The 18452-nt window shown below is 44.8% G+C and overlaps 1 protein-coding gene across 3 annotated transcripts in view; it reads left to right on the top strand.

Annotated features, from left to right (window-relative positions):
* BCAR3 (BCAR3 adaptor protein, NSP family member) overlaps positions 1 to 18452 on the top strand; it is an 84367-nt gene that overhangs the window by 63412 nt on the left and 2503 nt on the right. For 2 of the 3 annotated variants that reach the window (XM_028732701.2, XM_028732703.2), the window contains 7 exons: positions 3970 to 4412; positions 5455 to 5555; positions 7250 to 7881; positions 13179 to 13294; positions 15217 to 15388; positions 16988 to 17099; positions 17714 to 17926. In XM_028732701.2, the coding sequence (XP_028588534.2) occupies positions 3970 to 4412; positions 5455 to 5555; positions 7250 to 7881; positions 13179 to 13294; positions 15217 to 15388; positions 16988 to 17099; positions 17714 to 17926 (1789 nt within the window). Of the gene's footprint in view, positions 1 to 3969; positions 4413 to 5454; positions 5556 to 7249; positions 7882 to 13178; positions 13299 to 15216; positions 15389 to 16987; positions 17100 to 17713; positions 17927 to 18452 lie in introns of those variants that run through there. The other variant, XM_077928448.1, reaches the window with a different exon arrangement.

Below are 18452 nucleotides of genomic sequence, written 5' to 3'. Positions count from 1 at the left end.
TAATTTATTTCGTTTATCCCTGATTGCAGGAATCGGGTTTACTGATTAGCAAGATTTTGAGCACATAATGTATGCTCTAGCTACAGAAATTGCTTGATCCTTACTGGAAACGGAATAATGTTATAATGATGATAATTTGGGAATCAGGACATGTGAGGCCATTTTAAAGCATTAAGCAACACATTGCTTTTTCTTGGTTTTCACCATATTTACATGCGTTTCCACATCTGTCTGAAAGCAGACATTATTATTTTAATCTAATGCAACTGAAACAGCATGAGCTAGTCATCAAAGTGCAGACCTCTCGAGTTATGAGCCTCCCTGTGGATATCAGCCCTGGAAAGCATTCAGAGATAGCAGAATCTGGTGGCCATGTGATGTACATGCTTATTGGCTAAAGCTTGTCTGATGAAAAAGACGAGAGCCCTAAAAAATTTGAGTTATGAGTAATTGTGCCAGATAACAGTAAAGAAAGCCAGTATATTGAACCACTGAAGAAAGGCGTTGATGAGGTCACTTTTAGGGTCAATTTAAATAAAAAGTTCTACCTTAGCCGATCTACGGTTTTGGTTGTGTGGAGGATACTTTATGACAATGGGCACAATCTAGAGAAAACAGAGTGAATCCGATTGTATTTGCGAGTTTTCTAAAGTTGTGCTTACCAGAAAAAAATCCCACCATAGTAAAATACATACAAAATGCCATCATTTGCACATTTTTTCATGGGTGAAAACCTGGTCGTTACCGTAGTTGCCATTCTAACTATCTCTTGCTTTTTATTTTTATTTTTCATTTTTGTAACTGAAAAAAGAGGGAGTGTCAGAATTCATTTGTGGGTGCAGAAGAAGCTGCATTTATGTAAGATTAGGAATAATTAATAATAATAATAATTTTATTATTTGTATCCCGCACATCTGACTGGACAGCTTCCAACAAAATATAGAAACACAGTGAGACATCAAACATTTAAAAACTTCCCTATACAGGGCTGCCTTCAGATGTCTTCTAAAAGTTGTATATCTCCTTGACATCTGATGAGAGGATATTCCACAGGGTGGGCACCATTACCGAGAAGGCCCTGTTCCAGCAAGCCATTTTGAGAAGGTGGTGAAATGCAGCCTGCTACAGTTGGTGCTTTTGGCCATTATGTCTAGTTTTGCCCTCAGCTGGGGATAAGCAGCAGCAGGACTCACTCAGATTCAGAATGCATTTATTCTGACACAGCCACTTGCTATTGCGCTGGTTTGGCTATGTCAGGGGTAGTCAACCTTTTTATACCTACCGCCCCCTAATGCATCTTTCTTGATGGTAGAATTTCCTTACCGCCCACTAGTGCTCGAGGGAAGGAGGATTCAGCTTGTGCCGTAGAACCCCCTACCGCTCATCTAGAATCCTGAAACGGCCACTAGTGGGCAGTAGGGACCATGTTGACAACCCCTGGGCTATACAGTCATACCCTGGTTGTCGAACGCCCTGTAACTTGTACGTTTTGGGTCCCCAACGCCACAAACCCGGAAGTGATTGTTCTGGTTTGCAAACATTCTTTTGGAAACCAAACGTCCAACGGAGCTTCCACGACTTCCTGCAGCCAATCAGAAGCCGCGATTTGGTTTTTGAGCATTTTGGAAGTCAAACGGACTTCCAGAACAGATTCCGTTTGACTTCCAAGTTACGACTGTATAGCAAAGAAACAAATCTTGCACGTACAATTAAGATTTCAGAAATAGTTTCAAGGCGGAAAAACATTTAAAATATCAAATATTGATGCCACAAGGAAGTCAAGCATCTCTGTTGTAATCAATAGCATTTCCATTAATATTTTAGTATTAATGCACTTAAGCAGTATGCAAGCAGGAAACCTCACTGTCCTGGATGCAGAATACTTATCCATGTCTTTTAGTAGGAACAGGAATTATCCCAGGAAGATAATCCCATCTTTGAAGCTAGGAACAGACAGATGTATTTAGTGCAAAGTTCTTCACACACCTGTAGCAGTTTTGGAGTGGGCACCACCGAAAAGGGAAAAAGGATTAAACTTTCCTTCATTATATCAGTGTTCCTCCTGCTGCTTGAGCAGTTTATGGTTCTTTTAAATAATTGTATACAGTGGTACCTCGCAAGACGAATGCCTCGCAAGACGAAAAACTCGCAAGACGAAAGGGTTTTTGGTTTTTTGAGTTGCTTCGCAAGACGGATTTCCCTATGGGCTTGCTTCGCAAGACGAAAACATCTTGCAAGTTTGTTTTCAATGCATTCCTATGGGAAACCGTGCTTCAAAAGACGAAAAATTCACAAGACGAAAAAACTCGCAGAACAAATTAATTTTGTCTTGCGAGGCACCACTGTATTAATTTATATTCACACAATTAACGTCACACCTATTTTGTCCCTGACATGTAGCATGTTGGGAATATAGGAGACTAGCTGAAAAGAGAGAGACACTGTAAGCTCTGTTGGCTTTGACCGCATTGTGTAGTCACACAGCTCTGCATCTTTTTAGCTTTGGGATGCTGAAAGCTCTTTGTGTTCTGATCACGTCATGATTTTTATTATTATTTTGCCTTTGCAGATTACAGTTTGGTGTGCCCGTAAAAATCCCAGAAGCGTATTTTATGTTTGTTTTGTAGCAGCTTTAAAAAAGGCTTTGTTTTGTTGTGTGGAATCTTAAACTGTTTGTGGTTTATTGTGGTTTGGGCTCCTGCAGGCTACAGCCTTCATAATTAGCTGTGTTCGGTGGATTGAAAACACAGCAGGTATCCTCATCTGAACTGAAAACAAAGTGAATCAGTGGGATGCTAAGGCTAATGAAACACTCTTTGACTACTTAAGCAGTACACAGTTGAGTACAGTACATGACCACATGGCACTCAACTGTTCTTATTGAGAGAGCCATTCACAATCCTTATTCAGGCTGCATGCACACTCATGTTTACTCTGCATCCAGTACACTACCACCACTGGTATAGGAAGCAGTGTGCACAACCCATGTCTGTCCCGTTTTTCCTTATGGAATACTGCAGTTTTATGCATTTCTCCATTTCTTCCATACTAATTGAGAAAAGGAAAAACCTAGCTGTGTTTTAAGCCTGTAATGTGTCCATAGCCTCAGTGTTAGCAAGAAGGAATGGAGGTGTCTTGGGTTCCAGTCCAGATCTCAGTGTGCCCAGTAATTCAGAGTTGTGAATGAGGAACCCCTTTCCTAATGTTGGGGTGCCAGGATTCCATGGCCTTGTTTCCAGATGTAAACAAGGGTAGGAATTTAACTTCACCGTGACAGGGTATCCTATGGATTCTACTTATATTCCTAGGCTAATCAGAATTTGGGCTGCGAAGCTGATCTTAGTCTTTTGCAAGGTCCAAATTTAAAAGTAGCAGTTTGAACTATCTTTGTCAGGCATTGGAGCCTAAGCACAATACCAGAAGACAGAGTGCCAGGTTGAAGTCTTCCGTATCACTGAGATGGAAAAACTGTATGGGAAGCTCAGAAAAGGAGAAGGGCCTGTGGCTTAGCTGACTATGTTGAATAGTGGTATATCCTATTCCAGAACTATAGCTGGACTACAACTCACACCAGCCTCAAGAGTGAATTGTCAGGGATGATGAACATCTGGAAACACCTGGAGGACACCAGGTTGTGGGAATGGTTACTCTAGGACAGTGTTTCCCAAACTTGGGTCTCTAGCTGTTTTTGGACTACAATGCCCATTATCCCTAGCTGGCAAGAACATTGGTCAGGGATGATGGGAACTGTAGTCCAAAAACAGCTGGAGGACTGAGTTTGGGAAACACTGCTCTAGGATATATATTTAATGTTTTGCTATTTTATTTAAATGCAACAACTTTTGTGATAGATTACAACGAAGCATTGTAACTTTAAACAATATATATATACGCTGAGGTTTTCAGTAAAAGAAAGTAAGGGTACAATCGTCCAATAGTGGCTAATCTCATTCTGATTTTCTCTTAAAGGTGTCTGAAAGCCTTGTTCAGAGAGATGGAGATTTCTTGATCAGGAACTCTCTCTCTAGCCCTGGGAATTTTGTCCTTACCTGTCAATGGAAAAACACCTCTCAGCACTTCAAGATCAACAAAACCGTCTTGAGGCTCAACGAAGCCTACTGCCGTGTTCAGTACCAATTTGAGGACGAAAGTTTCGACAGCATCCCTGGCCTGGTCCGGTGCTATGTGGGGAACCGCCGGCCAATCTCAAAGCAGAGCGGGGCAATTATATTTCAGCCCATCAACAGGACTGTCCCATTGAGGTGTCTGGAAGAAAAATATGGCACTTCCCCAGCCCTGCAAAGGGAGGGCAGCATTCCGGAAGGAAAAGTGGAAACTCCAAAAAGACTGAGCCTTAATATGTGCACTCGCCAGGCCAGAGAGCAGAATTCAGCCCGAGGAAACCTTCTAAGGTACGACTATCTTGCAGCATCTGTGAGAGTTTGAGATGGACGCCCTACTCAGAAGATCAGAATGTGGCTCTAATTATACAAGAGAGGAGAGGAGAGTATACATGATCAAGGAAGCTCTATCCCTTCCCATCACACTCCATGTTGAAGAGCAACTGTCTGCCAAGGGGAGCCCATCTGTACTCATGGATCCGTGTGGAAGATCCATGATTGGGTTTCTTGACTTTTTTTTTAAAAAAGAAAAGCCTAAAAAACAGCCTTGGTTTGTCTGAAATGGCTGGGGGAAGCCATACTTTTTAATACTGTAATTTTATGTTGTGAACTGCCCTGAGATCTACAGGTATAGGCCGGTATGCAAATGTAATAAATGCTACTACTACCTGGGAAGGGCTCTTTAGCCTTTTCTCCCTGCCTGGTTCTCTTTTAAAATCTATCAACCCTTTGTTCTTAAAACATCTATTAGCCCTGTTTTGGGGAAAAGGCTGGTGCCTGTGTTTTTATCTCTTCCCCCCACCCGAATGAGCCTATTAGTAGCTTTGTGGCAGTGATTTCTGTTGCCGGGAGAAAGGTTAGGCACCCCCACACCCAGTGCTGCTGTTACAAGTCCATCTCCTTGTTTTACCCCATCCTCCAGCTGTTTAAGGTTCTAGAGATCCAGACATCCTTGTTCCTAGCACTGCTTTTAAGAAGCATTGCAAATCAACTAAATCCACATTCATTAATATCACTCCTTTTGCTCACAAAGTTCACCCCATTTTATCCTCAGAACAATCCTGTGAGGGTGGCTTGGGTTCAGAGTGAGAATGTCTATAGACATATACCATGTCTATAGACAATGGTGGTGGGGAGAGACTTTTTTGTGGTTTTGTGCTTTGGGATCATCAGTCGAGAGAGTCAGATGCCTGGCGGCCTGGCAATGAAGAGATCAAGCAGGGATGTGCAGCTCATGGCTCAAAGAGTATGGTCTGTGTGCAGAGGTGTAATGGAGAACACACAAAAAATTAATTAACATGAATTAACATTGTGACGTTCCTCCCCTTTACAGAAACAAAGAAAAAAGCGGTAGCCATCCAGCCTGCTTGGACCATGTTCAGGAGAAGAGATTCCCCCTGAAGGCTCACCAGTCGGAAAGCTACCTGCCCATCAGTATGTGTCACCTGAGCTATGTGTTTGGAGCAAAACGGAGGGTGTTGCGGCGGTGGGCTGCTGTTCACTGAGCTTCTGTTTTAAACATGTCCTTGGGGAATTGTACACTTTTCATTGTCTGGGCACAAGAAAACAACAAACACATTGTACATGCCACCCATTCATTGCATAATCCCTGCCTTTCTCTTCAATCCCCCAATTTTGAAGAACCAAACAAAGAGGTGGGAGTGTTGGCTGGACTTGCCTCACAAGACTTTGGAGAGTGTGGGACATTGCCCCCCTCCTGCCCCCCTGCTTTTTCCATCGAGCAAAAGTTGCCCTCAGCAAAATCTCACATGCCACCTGGAGCTTTGCATCTGCAATGATTTGCATGTGCCTTAAAGGTCTTTGTAGGTATTTTCCTGCATTCTGGAAACAATTAGCTTTACATGAGCTATGCTCTGAAATCCATTCCTGTCATAACTCCTTGTGCACTCAGGTTCCCTTTTCGGAAAATGTTCTTTCCGTGCAAAATGTGGGGCTATTTCTTGTGAGTCACAAGCTCTCATTTCTGCTCTTACCCATCAGATTCAGTTACAAACCAGTTCCTATTCCAAGCCCTGGAGATTTTCCACTTCTGACTGTACAGCCCGGAACATTATCATACTCACTGCAGAATAATGTGACAGTGCAGCTGCTCTGTATATCTCTGATTTTTTGGGGGGAGGAGGACCTGTATATTGGTGGAGCTTTACGCTTCACTGTCTCTAAACTATGCATCTTAAGTATGTGGCATTGGGAAGAATGCAAGGCATCCCAAATATATTGTTTGGTTTGTAACTATGGTATGTGTATTTGTGTTAACTGCCCTGAAATCCTCAGATGAAGGGTGAGATAGAAAAACAAACAAACAAATACTTTAACCAAGGAAATAATGAGTTGACAAAATTAACTCCAGGGGTGACATATTCATTATGTTCAGATATGAAAAGTCCAGCATGGAAATGATGCCTCTGTGCAAGAGTGCAGCACTTGCCTGAAGAGCAAGGCCTGCTTGGCTTGACAGAACCTGGTTTCTTTCTCTCTGAACCCTCCTGCCTCTCCAGACAAGGGTGTACCTAGGGTTTGGCCCAATTCCCGAGGTCCCAGGCCCAGAGGGGTGCAAAAATCATGCCTCTCCACTCTGGCTCAGCTCCTCTAGCAAGGGCACAAGGGAGCCTAGTACGCCTCTCTGTTCAGCTCCAGGACATTACAGAGAATGACTGGTTTGTGCATCCCTCCCTCCTCTGTGCTCTTCAGGGGACTCCAGTTCTCGAATGTGAGTACATTGCAGCGCACAGAAGAGGAGGGAAGATGGGCCTGGGGGCTGCATGTTGCCTGCATGCCCCACCCTTCAAAAAACAGCCAGTAATTTGTTGCGTGAACACTTTCACAAGGCCACTTCAGTGTGTGAAAACCTGACAGGGGTAGATTGCTTTGTGATACCCTTTTGCATGAGTGACTCCTGAGGTCAGCCACACTTGCGGCCTTTCAACACCTTCCTCACCCATCACCTGTGCAATGACTGGGATGGGAAGGAAAGCCTGCCATTTCTTGCCAAGGCATGTGATTCTAGATTTTGGAAGTCTTCTTCCTTCTCTGTCTCCCTGACAAGCGCTGCTCCCTTGCCATTTGGTAGCTCCTAACCTGTGTTGCCTCCTCCTTTTAACTTCCAGGTTCAAGGTACCCATCTCAGGGAACTGAAGTTGAAACCAGCCCTTGTCCCAAGTCGCCAGCATTCAGGACAGGCAGTGAGCCCGCACTGAGCCCTCAGATGTTCCGGAGAGCTGCCTCTGAGTTGCAGCTCATCGATGCTGTCAGGGGTTCTGACAGCCAGCTGTACCCCAGGCCTCCGCCCAAGCCCAGCAAAGTCCCCTTTCTGAGGCCACCGCACGGTTCGGAGGCCCTGTATTGTGAATTGAACGCAGCGTTTCCCACAGACTGTGGGGTGACAAAGCAACCTTTATGCCAGAAGGACAGCTTTGTAGAGCATCTGGCAACGAGGGAGAATGGGACACATTCATCCAGGCATTCCAAAAGGAGCTACTTGATCCTGGGCGACAATGACTCTTTGCTGAGCGCTGCGGACCCACTCGTGGCCCAGACGGAGATGTGCAAAGAGAGCAGCGTCTTTGTCGCGCCTGTTCTTGAGATGTTCTCCAGTTTCAGGCCTAAAGATTTCGAGTCCAAGCTCCTTCCCTCGGAAAACAAACCCTTGGAGACAGCCATGCTGAAAAGGGTGAAGGAGCTGTTCACAAACAACAGTGCAAAGAGAATCGCTCTGCATATGCTTAAAATGGACTGCAAGGTAAACTGTCTGTTTCTTTAAAAAAAAGTAGTAATAGTGTATTGGCCTGAATATAAGCCACACTTTCCCCCCAAATTTGGGCCGTAAAAAGTTAAAGTGCAGCTTATATTCGTGACCTTAATGCGCAGCTCCCCCCCCCCCCCAAGGAAGCAGCGCACTGCCTGCCCGCTGCTCCCAAGCCTCCTAAGGAAGGGGGAATGGGGGGAGGCCGCTGGCAAAGCTGCACGGCTCCCCCCCCCCCCCCCGCAGAGCAGCCCGGGAGCGCAGGGCAGTGGCTTGCCGCCTACCCGCCACTCCCAAGTCTCCCCCAGCACTGGCTTGGGAAGGTAGTGCCAGGAAGTGGGCTGCACCCACAAATAAGCCTTGAATTTTAAATGTGCGGCTTATTTGCGGGTGCATCTTATATTCGGGCCAATACGGTAAATAAGGCTAAATGGAAGTGTCCTTTCAAGAGTAATAGCCATTTTAGATCAGACCAGGAATTTGTCTAAACTAGTAACCTAGGAAAAGGGCATTTCATTGTGGTGGATCCTTCTTAATGACAAGGAGCCCATCCGCACCATACATTTAAAGTACATCCAGTGCACATGACTCCCCCCCCCCCCAAAAAAAAAAGAATCATGGAAACTGTAGTTTGTTAAGGGTGCTGGGAGGCAATAGCTCTATGAGGGGAAACTACAGTTCCCAGGGTTCTCTTGTGCTTTACATGTGTACAGTATGTTCTTTAAAATTATTGTGTTGGTGGTTCCACCACTTGTTGCCACATTTTGGACCAGTGGCAAGTTTTCAAATGCTGTTCAAAAGCAGCCTCGCATAACACGTGCACTGCAGTAATCCAACGCGGACCCTAACACAAGCAGGACAGTGTGGCAGGAGAGGGTTCATGCAGCCTGTGCACCAACACATCTCTGGTGAAAGGCATTTTTTGAGCCACAGAACACATGGTGCTTGATTTCTGCTTCTGCACGCTCAATGCAGAACAGCATAGACTCCAGGTCCGACTTTTCAGCCAGAACAGCGTAGCCTCAATCAAATCATAGCAATTAGAGGGGCAGAAGGGAGCTGATATTTAGACCTTCCTCCTCTGAGCTCAGCTGGTTGGTGCCGTTGATGATTTGACTGTGGCTGCATTCATATATGGACAGATCAAGGCTTGTGCTTTCTGGCACGTTACTTGCCCAGAAGGAATTGTGACTGTCGGGAAATGGATGCACTATATAAAAACGCTTCCTTCTGGGCGAGTAACTGACTGCAAGTCTGCACAAGAGGAGCGCTACCATATTGTTTGCTTGGGGTGAGGTGGTGGGAATCTCAACGTTGTCTGATGAAACTTAAAGGATTTCTGGTCTTGAGAGAAGGGCTTGGGCTAGGTGGCTGTGTTTCTGTGAAAGACATAATGGCTCAGGAGACAGCAGTCGTGCTAATCAGCAGAGCTCCAGGAAATAGTTTTGTGCATTGTATCGGCAGAAGAGGCTGCAAGAGCTAGAGAGGAATGCTCATTTATTGTAGGAGTATTGATCTCACTTTAGTTTTGGTAAAAGCCCAAATCACTTTCAATTCCCCATGTATCTGTCCCAGGATGCAGTCAGCCAGCAAGGTAGCTAATAACTACATAGACTCCACAGCAGCTGGATCCAAGATTCCTGGCATGCTAACTCTGCCCTCTAGCGGAGCTGTCTTTGAAATAAGTGAAGCTATCTGTGTTTGTAGCAACAAAGAATTTAGATCCTCCTGGCAGTTGTTTGGGGTATACTTGGGAGCAGGCTCTAGAGTTTGCCAATTTAAGTAGCAGGTTTTTGCAGAGGACAGGATTCCTTGTGATAGATACCACTAGGAATGCCACAGGGAGTCTAGGATATTTTTTTTAAAAAATGAGATGATATGATAACCATATTCAATTATCTAAAGGGCTGTTACATGGAGGATGGACCAAGCTTGCTTTCTCTGCTCTGGAGGGTACGGCCAATGGATTCAAGTTACAAGAAAGGAGAATCTAACAGGAGATGGTGGACTTCCCTTCCTTGGAGGAGGTTTTTAAGCAGAGGTTGGATGGCCATCTGTCATGGTTGCTTTAGTTGATATCCCTGCATTGCAGGGGGTTGGACTAGATGATCCTTGGGATCTCTCTCAACTCTACAATTCTGTGATTCTATGGGCTGGTCACGTTGCATACTGCAAGAGCCATGCTGACGAATGCCTATCCAAATGTACTGGCAGGGTGGGAAGATATGGCAACAGCTGTATACAAACCCGCAGTGGTCACTTCAGGCTATTGTGATCACAGGTACCTCTTCTAGGTTTTGTTTCATGTTTAGAGGCAACAGTTGGCTGGTGAGCCTCCTATATTGAAACACCCTAAGCTAATGGGATAAGCTTTGTTTTTATTTGGGAGATGGGGATTAAAAGCAGTCTTTTGTGCTGCAGCACATCTTCCCCGCTCACTTTCAGTGAGAATGACCCATTACTTCGAATCCCTGCTTGATACCACCCAGGTGTCAAATGGCATTATCTACACACAGCTTCACAGCGTTCTCTCCCCTCTTTCTGTCATCAGTTCAGTGACACTCCTTTGAATGCTTCCCCCTAAAGCTATTACAGGCTTGTTAGAATCAACAGCTTCTTTGAGGATTCTGTAAATCAAGTTGGCATCAGCTGCAGTCCATCGCACCAAGAGGGACGGTGAGGACCTTTCCGGCACTCTCCTCATTACTCAGAGCACTCCACTCTGAGAGCTTAATCTATATTTATGTTCAGTTTAAACCGGGCACTAGAGGAATTGCCTGTCTCCCGACATTGCGTTTGCCCCGGTCACAGGAGGGTCTCCAGATGAGATTGGTTAAGCCAAGTAGCATTTGGGGCCCGTTATTAGAGAGAGTGAGGGTAATATTACTAATGACACTTAGTGCCACCTGCCTGCAGCCCAGAGGGGCTAGAGGTCCCTCATGAGGATGATGCTGGATACTTCGACGATGCTGTAAAATATGACGGCCATTATGACTCATCAAAGATTTCTGGCGGATGTTGTAAAATGTGCCAGATGCTTCTCTTGCCTGTTGGTGATAAAGCTGGCAATGCTGTCACAGGCCTGCTGCTGTAACACATCTCCTGGTGATGATCTTGGGAAGGGGGTGAATGGCTAACCCAGACGATCTCACGCACAAGTGACTTCAAATCACGGTAACATGGTGGTCACCAAGGAAGAGACAATACACCTCTTTACAGTGGTACCTTGGGTTAAGAACTTAATTCATTCTGGTCCGTTCTTAACCCGAGGTACCACTTTAGCTAATGGGGCCTGCCGCTGCCATATGATTTCTGTTCTCATCCTGAAGCAAAGTTCTTAACCTGAGGTACTATTTCTGGGTTAGCGGAGTCTGTAACCTGAAGCGTCTGTAACCTGAGGTACCACTGTATTTCACCGGCATACCCCTTTTGTTAGCAGCGAGGGTCATGTCACCTCCAACTGATGTGGGTTGAATGGGTGGGGTTGCATTTGTGTATAATATGGCTACTATTAGCAGAAACCCTCTGTCTTGTGGGAAGAAAAGGCTAAGGAGTAAACCCTAAAAAAATCTGGAGTGGAGTCCTTCAAGTGGTTGGGTGGCACCTTGTACACCTCCTTCTGGCAACTCCTGCAGTCAAGCTGGTGCCAAAACATATTGCTCTGCTTTCCTTTGGACCACATCAGCGAGGCTGAGAGGGAGGACTTGTTCGGGCAGCCCAGGACTTCCATATGCATTGCCCAGGCTTATGCCCCGGAGAGGTCACTTTGGTGCTGGTAACGCAGCAGTTATGAGTTAGAGGTCTCTGCAGCCACAGCAGGTGCTGTGATTCTCTAGTGGTTTGACTTTACCCCTAGAGGTGCACTCCATTGTCTCTTGAGACCAGTTGATGGCAACAATTAGCAGAAGGGTTACAAAAATGCAGGAAGGAGGTGAATTTGAAGCATTTTACTGAAAGGCTCAATTGCTTTTCAAAGCGGTTGACCTGTGGGCAACAGTTTAATCAAGACAGCCGCCAGCAGCCAAACCCAATTCCTTAGGGGTTCGTTTAGCCCTGAAGAAGAGCCGTCTGACTTAAAACACGTCAGGCCTTAATAAACCGCTTTAAATTCACCTTTTGAGGTGCATTTGCTTTGTGTCATGTCATTTAGTGCAACAAATGTGTTGTGTTCCTGTGCGGGAGGTTAAACAAATCCTAGCATAGATTGATCTCTTGATTGGTTCACCTTTCCCCTGGCAAGCCTAGAGATTGCTGCCTTTCTGTTTGGGCTTTTTCTCTGCCTCCCTCTCCACCTGTAGTTAGGGTAAATGAGAAAGCCATGCCACTGTTTCTTATGCTTGTAACCTACCTTCCATGATGAAACTTAGGATCTCACACAGAGATCTCTCTGGTAGTACCCCTGTAGCTTCAACAAGGCCAGCTCTTGGGATGTTTGACAACACCCCATTGTGTGCCTTTTCTATACCATGTCCTGGGACTGCCTGCTAGGATTAAGCTGTGCTCAAATGGACAATTTTTGTTGATTACTGTTTCCCAACACAGCTGAAACAGACCTATAGCTTAAACTGTATGCAGTAAAAATCTAAAAACTTGATTATATTTGCTTGGCTTTTTTAAAAGTTTCTACTTCAACTAGGGAAACAATTCTTTTTGCAACAAATTTTAGCATGTCGATAGACTAAGTGTTAAGATGCAAATGGAACCGTGAGCTCAATAACTGTTCCACCCAAGCGAGGACCATGGAAGGGAACCTCAGTGGAATTTTGTCTATGGGGAACAGCTCTTGAGGTTCATGGTGGGCTGCAGTGGAATGAGGAACAGCAAGGAAAGGAGAGCTTGGGGGTTTGCCAGCCAACTGGGGGTGAGGAGGAGCAGGGAAATTGACCTGCTCTTTTGTCACTTTAAAAGTACCCATGTGTAGAAATCAACAGGTGAACCCTTTCACAGTGTGGAGACAAGCGTCACCATCTGATAAAAGCAGCTATTGAAAGCACAGTTGCAGTTGCAGGCTGAAAAGTTGGCAACCCTAGCAGGAGCTCTGTATAACCAACACTGGATCCCCATGAAGCGTTTGAACGGAACAATCGTGTGTCCCTTCGAGAGAGAAGCTGGCTTTACGTTTTATGAATTGCTTGAGCAAGCTGGCAGCCTTTGGATGGTAGCTGCTCTGGCATGCAAAGCAGCAAGGAGCAATTGGGGCTGCTGAGGGTTTTCAGCATAAATGTTGGTTAATGTTCAGGCTGCCTTGTCTCCACCCTGACTCATTCCGTACGCGCTCTTGCTGCACTTGACAGGTTGCTAGGATACTGGAGGTCTCCGAAGAGATGAGGAGAATCATGGGAGTGAATTCAGGCCTGGAACTTATTACGTTGCCGTATGGACACCAACTGCGCCTTGACATAATTGAAAGGTAAACGCTGTTATTGCTACCTTACAAGTTTCCTTCCCCTTGTAGGCTCTGCGGAAAATATCAGGCTGCCGAGGAAAATTGTCAGGGGTTCATTGTTCTCTGTAAAAAAAGTATTTGTCAGTTCTGCCTTTCCTCCCACTATTTATCTATTATGGCATAGATTCCTAACGGATGACATACTAATAGATTCTCAGTGATAGGGTGTGATTTTGGTGGGCTGCTGAGAGGCTAAGCACCTTTTACAAAATGACTATTCAAGGAAAAAATTGAACCTATTATTATTATTATTAGCTTCTGAGCATGTTTACATGGACACCAACATTGCGGGGGTGGGTTGGGAAGCATTTAATCATGAACTGTGAGCAGGTTTTTGTAAATAAACCATGATATCAAGGGAAGTATTTTTTTTTTTTTTAATGGAAGATATTCTTCAGCAGGAAAAAAGTCCAAAAAGATCTGTAGCACGACCTGAAAAACTAAATGCCTTATGTTCCCACATGTCGCCAGCACAGATAATCCCAGGAATCTTAAGTGCAAAACATCTCTTCAGGGACTCTGAAAGCCTCCTTTGAGGCCTACAGAATAATACCTTGTCTGCATTCAAAGCCACCAGGCTGCCCCTCCTCTTCAAAAAGTTGCATGCAGTGGTTTAGAGCTTTTAGCCAACCATGTGGTTGCCATGGTTTCCTGCTCCAGATCAGAGAGAGACCCATTGCACGGAATGGTCTGACTGGCAAATAGCTCCTCTTGCCAAGCAACAAGATGACCCACTCCTGTGCTTTTGTCACAGACATCTTCAAATTGCTTTGCCAGTCTTGGCACCTCTGCTGCCAGCATGGGGGCTGGCAAGTTCTTTCCTCCCAGGCCCTTCCAACTGGGCTGGCATTCTTTTGTTGGCGTGTTATGCCTGGTCACAGGCATTACTGTCTCTCCAACCCCTTTCTTCTTCCTTGAAAGGGTGGGTAGCTACGATGAGAGTATTATCAAAATGATCGTTAGGCGTTGAGAGAATTCACTCTGAATGTTCTCAAACTCACTGCTGGAGCTTGCTTAAATGGCCCCAAAGATTTTGAAAAGCTGCCAATTAGGTTGATGATTGGCTAGTTTTCATACTGAAACAACGGCTATGTTCCCACATCATGGTTAACTATAGATAATGGCTTATTGTAAACACGGAAAGGGCTCCCACTGCACTCCTTTTCTAGTGCAAGCAAGAGTTAACAAACCGTGATTCCTGGATTGGCATGCTTCAAACAAACCATAGAGTAAAGCCAATCTTGGTTTGCTTGAGCAGAACAGATGACAATTCCGATTTTGGATGTAAATCTAAGCCCAGGGATCATGGTTTGCTGCATGCACAAAGAAATGAGCTAAGAGGGAGCCATCTCCACATTGATAATAAACCATTAATTAAGCCAATGAAAGCTGGCAGGTTGATTATTCTGGTGTGATCCTTCTAAATGAATATTTTCCTCTTACATAGAGATTTGTCACACTGTGGCAGATTGATAGAAATGTATTGTAACAATACTTGCAATTTTTATTCACTTAATTGACTTAAACATTTTGATCGGCTAAATGATTAATTGGACAATTTATTTTGGGGACCAGTAAGAAGAAAAGCATTTTTAAAGCCATAAAAACAATAATTTTAAAAATTCATCCATACCCACACACACACTTTCAGATATGTTCCTCCAGGAAGGAAGTGCCTGCTTGCGAGTGTGCTGTGCAACCTCTAAGAACAGAGAGCACTTGTTTTCTTCAGATCTCCTGCTTTATTATAAATAAATGCATGCTGCATGATGTCACCACAGGACTTTAAGGTCATATTCGTGCTTGGATTCAGTTCCACGGGCAGCTTGAAATCTCATGGCTCTCCTGATACCTTAAGACTGTTTCTGATTTCTTTCCCCCTTTAGACACAACACCATGGCAATAGGGATAGCAGTTGATATTCTCGGCTGCACAGGAAACTTAGAAGAACGAGTTGCAACGTTAAACAGGATCATCCAGGTCGCTGTGGAACTCAAAGACTCCATGGGGGATCTGTACGCATTTTCAGCTATAATGAAAGCTCTGGAAATGCCTCAGGTAAAAGGAATTCCCCACACTAAACTATTTAGCATGCAGTCTTAAGGTGTGGGGAAAGAGGAACTGCCTAAGGTTCTGGCACTCTTCTGTTCATTTCCTGTTCTGGAATACCCGACTGTCCACCTCCCAACACCCTGGCTTGACCAAAGAGGTTTCTCCAACATTGACTCTCCTTGATGGGTGGATCCAATCTATCCTATGACTCCTGGGACACCTTGCAGACTGTAAGATTGCATCCACGTGAGGGGTTCACACACAAAACTAAGCCATTGTTTATTAAATCACAGCTTAGCATTATGTCTGAACCCATCGCAGCAACTTAGCTATCGTCTACTAACTGTGGTTTAAGTTCACTCATTAACCAACGTTCATAATTGGCTTGCTAACCTTAATAAATAGCATGTAAGCCTGGATTTCCTCAACTATAATTAAGAAGCCTTCTGTAGTATAAGGAATTAACTGTAGGCAAAGAGTGAAGGCTGCGAGTGAAGAGCAGCAAAGAATCCAAACTGATTGCTACTCTCACTAGTAGGTAAAAATGACCCACAGGGCTGGTAAAAAACACACACCACCTTACTGTCAGGAATGGTTCTCCAGATTTAGTCCCATCTTCCCTGATCATCGAGTGGGGTTGGCCAGTGTTTGCAGACCTGTGGCATTTCTGTATTTGTGGCTGTCCTCGTTACCGCTCATATTTGTTTGTATCTTTATTAAAATGTGGTGAGTAAACCCTAGTGCTAGAGATTGAGCCAGTGTTGAGTAGACGTCATTCACATCCTTGTACATCCAGTGCTTATTCCAGCACCACAGAGTAGCATTTACAATTGTAGTTCAAGATGCACAAGGATTCCTAACAGGCGCTAAGAAATATGCTGGGTGATCAGCGATCCGCTTCCAGATTTGCAAATTCATCATTTATACAGGAATTAGCTTTAGTGTAGCCAAGCTCATTAGATCTTATGGGTAACGCACACCCACAAGTAAAATGGCAGGCTGGAGCGTTTGTTGAGTTGAACTGCTGAAGGGCCCAAGCCTACTGCTAAAAAACAAGTCATTCCAAAGTGTGGCAGATTTGCTACACCCCTTTGTTGGGATCAGATATCTGGGAAGAACTGTTTTTACAGGGTTTTCCAAACTTTGCTCCCCCGCTGTTTTTGGACTACAATTCCCATCATCCCTGATCACTAGTCCTAGCTCGGAATGATGGGAGTTGTAGTCCAAAATAGCTGGAGACCAAAATTTGGGACTCCAAACAGGTTGGAGGGCCCAACCAAGCTTACTGCTAAAAGGGAGTCCTTTAAAGGAAGCAGATTTGCTGCAGCCCTTTGCTGGGATGAGCTGTTTTTAAACACCTAGCAGGGCTGGTGGCTGGGACGGCTTCAGCTGACAGGCAAATGTTCTAGTCTGCCGCTTTATCCAGCATGTTATGGCAGTTTCCCACCGGCAGCCTCTGCTCTCTGAGGATGCAAACTGCACACTTGATGGAACAGCAGCAAAATGTTGCTGATTTGTATGAAATACCCCTTCTTTTAAGTTGCACCATGTTCAATTTTTGTTGTTCAGGGACTGCTTGACAGTTTAGCTATTCTTCCTCTACAGGTCACAAGGTTAGAGCAAACGTGGACCGCTCTGAGACACTGCTACACACAAACAGCCATTATATATGAGAAGCAGCTAAAGCCGTTCAGCAAAGCCTTGAATGAAGGAAGAGGTAAGTTAGGGCAGCTGCATCACATTTATCACTGTCATCATCAGTGGAGTCTAATCAAGTCCATAGGCCACATCTGTTATTGCATTAATGGAGAGTGCGGGAGAAAGCCCAAGTCCTAAAAGTGATGGTAACGGACAAAATGCATTAGATGTAACCACATCCTGCCTTACTCATGGTTCATTCCTGTTGTGTGGGAAAAATAACTCAGGAAGGAGGGGTATTCTATCATTCCCTGTCACTGAAATGCTTTGAACAAAATAATCCATGTGCAATGCATGAATTAGATCTTCAGGAACAGTGAATAATTTCCACTGAACATCTAATTTGCTTCTCTGGTGATGCAACAAGAAGAAACCTATGGCCAGGTCAACTTTTTTTATCCACTTGCCAAACAAAGAGCACAAGTCATGGTTATGGAGAGGAGGAGGAACCAACAAAAGGGGTTGTATCTGCATCAGCCAGCATTTTGCTTGGGGCGAATTGGTGGTCATATTACAGAACTGCAATAGCCAGCAAATTAATGAAGTCCTGCTTGTGTATGACATGAGATAGGCTGTTTCCTCTAGCTAGCAAGGGGGCAAAATGTAAATGTTTGTTTGTTACCTCCTTTTCAGAGGCAACCTGCGTTCCACAGAATGTGGTCACTGTCCCCCTGCTGATGCCTCTTGTTATGCTTCTGGAGCGCCAGGCTGTCGTGTTTGATGGAATGGACGTGTGGGAGAACACGGACCAAAGCTGCGAAATAATGCTGAAACACTTGGCGACTGCTCGCTTGATAGCGCAGAATGCTGACCTGTACAGCGCAAATGCGGAAAGGATCTTGGCAGGTAGGAGGGGAATGTACTTGCTGCGCACTGTTTAATTCCACAGAAATGAGGGGGGAGGTAATCACATCCAGGGTTGTTGAAAACAGGTCTTGTTTCTTAATCTTCCCTTACAGAGTGATGTTGCAGGATGGATGTGCATCCAATGCACCTCCTGGTATTTGCAGTCTGCGTAAAGTAGCAGCTTTGGTGTACGCTGTGCTTGTTGCCCATGTCTATACAGTGTTGTAAGCTGGAACCAGCTAAGTCTTGCAAGTTGATTCAACTGAGGAACAAAGTACTTGCCATGACTAGTTATATAGCACAACAGCTTCCAATTGGGCCTAAGAAGCTGGTGTTTAGGCTTTGTTGTAGGTGATACATCTATGAGAGATTTCTCATTACCAGGTTTAAAGTATGGTTGGATGAATAGGTTTTTAAGATGACAAAAGCTTTATGGGATGAGATTGGCAGGTCCAGAACTAGTTTCCTTGTTTATCCAGTTTGGTCACTGGGGGGATGGGAGGCAGCCCTCCACTTTGGGTACCCT

The sequence above is a fragment of the Podarcis muralis genome, chromosome 5, assembly GCF_964188315.1.
Source record: "Podarcis muralis chromosome 5, rPodMur119.hap1.1, whole genome shotgun sequence".
Lineage (NCBI taxonomy): Eukaryota > Metazoa > Chordata > Lepidosauria > Squamata > Lacertidae > Podarcis > Podarcis muralis.
This window is presented reverse-complemented; position numbering and strand designations above follow the sequence as displayed.